The sequence below is a fragment of the Manduca sexta genome, unplaced genomic scaffold, assembly GCF_014839805.1.
Source record: "Manduca sexta isolate Smith_Timp_Sample1 unplaced genomic scaffold, JHU_Msex_v1.0 HiC_scaffold_2769, whole genome shotgun sequence".
In the NCBI taxonomy this organism is placed as follows: Eukaryota; Metazoa; Arthropoda; class Insecta; order Lepidoptera; family Sphingidae; genus Manduca; species Manduca sexta.
The window spans coordinates 718-7035 of record NW_023593766.1 but is presented as its reverse complement, the minus strand read 5'-3'; the positions used below and the strand labels follow the sequence as shown (position 1 = coordinate 7035).

The window sequence follows — 6318 nt, the reverse complement described above, 5'->3', positions numbered from 1 at the left end:
AATTAATTGCATATTGTAAACTCTATTGCTATGGTATAAGGTGCATATTACCTGCAGAATGAAAAATGACCAGTATAAATTACGCAAAAAACATAAGGAATAATACACTTCCAAATAAAACGAAAATCATTCTTTGTTATTTTGGGTTTTTCGTACTTTAAAAAGAAAATCGTAAATTATGAATAAAAAAAAATAATTAACGTCGAATTGATAACCTCCTCCTTTTTTTTGAAGTCGGTTGATAATTGGGAAAGCCATACACTCCCTTCAGAGAGTGGGACAGACATGGGCATTCTCCTTTGCGTAAAATTTTTGCTACGTCTCACACTGACCTTTAGACGTAATATTACGTCTTATTATTCATTAGTGTTCGTGACGAACAGATAAAACCCAAATATAATATAAACTAATTGAGATTTGTATTAATTTTATTCCCCAAATAGGGACACTGATCAAAGTTGACGTTGGGGATCTAAAACGAGTAGATTTAGATTTTAGGGTCATTAAATACCCTTGCAAGTCTTGGAATGATTTCAAAAGGGTTAATTCGAGTTAGAACTATAATGAAAAAGCACCCACAAAAAATATAATATTCACATCTGTTTTTGTATCAGCATAATGAGCGCCATTTTGGTAGTCCATTCGTTTTGTTTCCAATTACAAAAATATACCAATCTGTACGTAATGTTTACAAATTAAACTTAAACTACTTATAAATAAATTAATTATATTTAAATCTAATAAATAACCACTACACATGTCTTTGAAACACAACGCTCTGATTACGAAACGTTTAAAAATGCGTTCACAATTTGACATTACTTTAAAAAAAAATCCCTGGAAGTATAAAAATCACCAACTCTCTAACTAAAATAAATGCGAATGTTCGTTGGAAGTAAACTCAGAAATAGCTGAACGGATTTAAATTAAATTTGCCATACGGATAGATCATGTCCTGGTTTAACGTACAGGGTACTTATTATCCCGGTAATTTGCTCCCATGGAAAATTATGGGATTTTTTTTAAATGGATGGCGCTGGCATCGTAGTTATGACGATATGGATAGCTAATGTTTTAGATTTTATAGCGGGAAAGGCTTTTCACGTGGACGAAGCCGCGAGCAACACCTAGTCAATGAAACTGCCGCTATACAAATCACCACCATGTTTTAGATGTTATAATTATGTTTTTTATTTTACACTTGACTCAGTCTATTTTACACACAAAGGTTGACTGGGAGAGAATTTCTATAACAAGTCCGCAAGTTTGAGTGGCGTAGCTTAGAGAGGGAGGCTTCATGTCCAGGGAAAGGCTGCGTCAAAGGCTCCGACTTGAGAGCTAAAAAAGGTCTTCGACTTTGGCTCCGGATGGCCTCTCGCCCGGTTCCTAAGACCAACAAACATATTGGCTCAGGCCCGGGCGACATAAATCCCCTAAACCACTGGCCCGCATACCATTGTTTACCAAGTGTAAAAATAAATAAATATTCCAATCGAATGAAACACTCTTTTATGTTCAAAACAAATGTAACATCTACAAATTAGACCGTTATTTGTGACATAAGCGAGAATGTCGCGTACAAAATACGTCACTTACCTTTGACACCATTCTTGACATGTCAAGTTTCATAACGCTCAATTTCACGCAATATCACTTATTAAATACAATGTCACATATTTTGAACGCACTTTAAAACGTTATAAAGTGAAAAATTGTGATAGAATTTCGTGTTTGAAGCACAAAGAAAGACCATAGGTCATAAGGATAAATATTCAAAACGAGTTTTTAACTACGTGTTACTAAATGAGATATCAGGACCAAAAAAGGTGTTTTTTACATTTATCCAAAAAAAAAATTTTTTTTATTATAACTGTATCAATAAATTACATGTAAGTATTTCTTGTTTTTTTTAGCCCTGAAACGTTAAATATTTCTCATTATTAAAAGATAATATATTTACAAGGAAATTTTGCGTATCTCTGCTAATAAAGCATTCAAACATTAGGATGTTACATCCTATGCTATAGGTACATACAAACACCTATAGCATAATATTATGTAGTGATATATTTTTTATTTTCCCATACACATAATGATGTATATTTCCCTTCTTTCAACCGTATGCGAAAGGACATAAGATCGAGTTTTAATTGTTTAAACTCAGTACACGTCCATGCGTTCAGAACAATAAACCGTATCCATACTCGTAAACTTTCTATACTCTATGGTACCGTAATTTTCAGAGACAAGATGACAATCGTTCTAAGAACTACCGTTCCGTTTACGATCGTTAAGTTAACAAGACATCAGATGCTCTATATTATAAAAAAAAAATTATAATGTGTTAACTATTTTTATAAGTTGAGTCACAAATTGAAAATTATATATTTATTTTAATATATGTACAGTCAGCCACAAAAGTAGCCGAACAAACCCAAAACTACCTACACTTTCTTTATACACGTTAAATGCAATAGAAGCATTTATTTTTTTTTTGCCTAAAATAAAGTAAACCCTTTTTTAATTTAATTAAATCGAAGAAAAGGTTATTGGCAAAGACTTTTAAATTAATTTTCAGCCACTTTTGTTCTTGACTGTTCATACAATTATACATAATCCGGTAGGGGCGCTGCACTTTGACATTTCTCGTTAACTTAACATCAGTATACGTTGAAATCACGTTACAAACATTATCTAAACACCGAGAGCACGACATCGCAGCTTACACGCCGATTCTCACATGCCTTGTCAGTAATTCATAGATCGTATGAAATTATAAAAAAGTTTATTTGAAATACGAGGAATTTTTTTTAGGATTTTTTTGACAACTGTACGTCAAGACGGTTCTTTCTCATGAATCCCAATTATTAAATAATATAAGCAGCATCCACGAGCTAGTACTATTATAAAGATGTTAGGTACGCGGTCAATTCTAATAATCGAATGCATTTTTTTTATTTTCAAAAACTATTTTTCGGATTTTATTGCGTTTTTTTATATTTTAATTTTTTCCTGACGTTTCCAATACTACAGCTTTCATGTTGAAGTCGGAAGAAAATTTAAATACAAAAAAAAAACGAAAGCATCGGAAAACTAGTTTCAATCGATGTCTAACATTCAATAATCATAAAATCAGTCATTTTTATGTTTTGTTTTTTTTTATCAATCCGAAAACATATTTAACGTCTGGCTACCAGACCCACGTTACGCAAGAAGCAAACATTAAAATACATTTACACAAAATACTATCAACAAATCACTGACACGACACTATAGAGCAACAAGTTCTGAAACAAGCATCTTCACACCTAACTCATTTGAATCAACCATTTCAGACATAACTAAGGTGACCATACTTCACGCATTACAGGAATTATCCTGTATTATAATTATATTGTTACTGTTAATAGTACATATTTTTTTATTTAATCGGGAAGAATCGAAGAATCGGGGTGAATAGGGATGGTTTGGCGTTACGGCTGTTACACAGATGTATTGAGTGAATATTTTGTTTATAAATTGATTATTGCAAATATTACTTGGAAATTTGTTTATTTATTGGATAAGAATAGCATGGGTTTATCTGTCTAATTCGTTTAGTGGAATAACTGTTGTGCCTATTCACCCCACTCGACTATAAATCTTGTTTCTAAAGACAAACCGTCTTACTTACTGGTTGTATACGTTTGAACAGGGTTCAGGTTAGCAAGAAACCCTGAAGTTGTCTTCCGCAATAAATTTTAAAATGTAAACGTCAGTTTGCTGTGACGTCAATATTACGGCAAACCGAATTTTTGCAAATTTTCAAGCTTGTAGAACTTGCGGCGAGTCTTATGTGTTTTGAATTTTTACGTTGGTGTAAACGCAAGTGCAAGTTATTGCGTAATATATTACTACGAGAAAATGCCAGTCTAAACTTCCCTTAGTATACTTTGTTTCGTCTCACCTCATTAAGAGGCTTAATGAGTAAACGAGACAAAACATAGTATATCTATGACAGATAGGTTTATAAGTGATTTTGCCGTAATGCCGTATGGTCACCCTAACCCGTCCATTCGCCCGGCGTGTCACCCCGAGGCGTCTAGTAGAAGAAGAGCAGTCGCTCCTGCGCAGTGCCCGACAGCAGCCGCCAGCCGCGCTTGATGTTCAGGTACTGGATGATGGCGCACGCAGATCAGTATACCTGCCAATTGGCACGAAACATTGGACTTTACTTGCCTCCAAACTCCAAAGTAGGAATAGTAATTTTTTTTTTTAATAAATGAAATAATTTATATCGAGCTTATGGCTATCGGGCATAAATTCCATACTCCGCGTTGTTATTGAGTAGAAAAACCCAATATCACTTCCCGATTTGGGGATCGAACCCAAGACTTCAGGATTGCAGTCCCTTAGTAATATAATAACAATGTCACCGAGGCAGTCTATAGTCTGGCGAATAATGCCAATTACAAGCTTTATATATACCGTCTCACTGTTGGGCGCGAGCCTCCATTACTGAGAGCGTTTAAGACATTATTAACATAAAAAAAATATGATGCTGGCATAGTCTAAGATACTCAAAGCCTCTAAACAAATAAAAAAAAAATAGTAAAAAACTAGCCGATAGCCATCAGCCACCTAATATAATAATTTTACTAGCTGCTGGCATAGTCTCCTAAGAGACTCAAATCCTAAAAAACACACACACACAACATCATCACGCATTTATCCCCGAAGGAGTATGCAGAAGCGCAACCAGGGCACTTACTTTTCGCCAAGTGTGTTCCGTCCAATGATGTGATAGGAGGCGAGCTTATCGCCATATCGGGCATAAATTCCAGACTCCGGTCTGATACTGAGCAGAAAACCCAAATATCACTTTACCCAACCCGGATTCGAACCCAGGACCTCAGACCGCCGTCGCACCGCGCATGCAGTACAACTACGCCACTAAGGCAGTAAAAAATAGTAAAAACTGACCGAAAGCCATGATCAGCCACCAGAGCCAGGAGTTCTCGTGCGAGGCGAGTTCCGTGGAGTGCTTCACGATGAGCGTCCACTTCGCGAGCGACAGACCGAACCCGGCCAGCGCGCCGTAGCGGCTCGCCACCGTGTGGCAGAAACACATCAGCAACAGGAACCCGATCCAGTTGAACAGGAACGCCACTGAAACAAACCAGTTGGATGACATGATGCAAGATGGGAGACGAATCATCATCATTAAATAACATATCGAAAATAACATTCGTAAGAACCCCCAAGGCGTTTTGGTCCTTCGTTAAATCCAAGAAGCAGTCACATTGTTATCCTTCTGTTATAAAATATGAAGATCGGTCCTCTGAGGATGGAGTGGAGATCTGTAATCTGTTTGTGATTACTTTCACTCAAATTTTCTCTCATGTTCGTCAGGCACTTACGATATCAATGAGTTCGCCAATGTTTGTGCAGATTTACCATCAATTGAAGTGCGTGAACTTGAGGTGTACAGACTGCTTAAATTTATCGACTCCAATAAATCGGCGGGGCCTGATGGCATTCCTTCATCTTCTCATTGTTAAATGTGCGAAAAGTCTCAGTGTTCCTCTCACAATATTATACCGCCGGTCACTTGATCTTGGCGTGGTGCCGAGCAGCGGAAATGCGCACTTATTACGCCTATTCATAAAAAGGAGCAAAACTCTGTTGAAAATTATAGACCGATTTCGAAGCTTTGTTTATTCGCAAAAATTTAGAAAAAATTGTTTATCAACAACTCTACAGTGCTCAAACATAGCTTTAGCGATTATCAACATGGTTTTCTAAAAGGGCGTTCCACCACTTCAAACTTGATTCTGTGCAATGACTTCTTAACACATCACATGTCTCGATGTGGTCAGGTGGATGTTATATACACGGACTTTAGTAAGGCCTTCGATCGTATTGACCACAAAATTTACTGCATAAATTACTATCCCTGGGAATTAGAGGTAACCTTTATAGATGGTTTTCGTCATACGTTGAGAACAGGTGTCAAACTGTTGTTCTGAACGGTTTTTCTTCGAGAGCAATGTTTATTCCGTCAGGGTTCCGCAGGGGTCCTTGTTAGCCACTGCTGTTCATTATATTCATTAACATATCTCACAGCTTTATTCATTCCAAAATATTATTATATGTGACGACATGAAAATACTTTGCCCAATTGGCTCAGTTGCAGACTCCCTTCTCTCCTTCCAGGACGACCTTGACAGATTTCAAAGTTATTAAGTATATCAATAAGCTAGATCTCAATGCTGTAAGTGTTACATTTGTTCTACACACGGAAGCATACACCATATCTTCATAACTACTTTGTTAAAC

The 6318-nt window shown here is 36.3% G+C and overlaps 1 protein-coding gene across 1 annotated transcript; it reads right to left on the bottom strand.

Moving 5' to 3' along the window:
• Nucleotides 1–4004: 4004 nt before the first annotated feature.
• Nucleotides 4005–5180, bottom strand: LOC119192415 (NEDD4 family-interacting protein 1-like). The gene is given in 3 exon segments (XM_037446230.1): nt 4005–4163; nt 4165–4183; nt 4963–5180. Coding segments are annotated over 3 exon segments (312 nt in total). The 5' UTR covers nt 5174–5180; the 3' UTR covers nt 4005–4081.
• Between the last annotated feature and the right edge of the window lie 1138 nt (nt 5181–6318).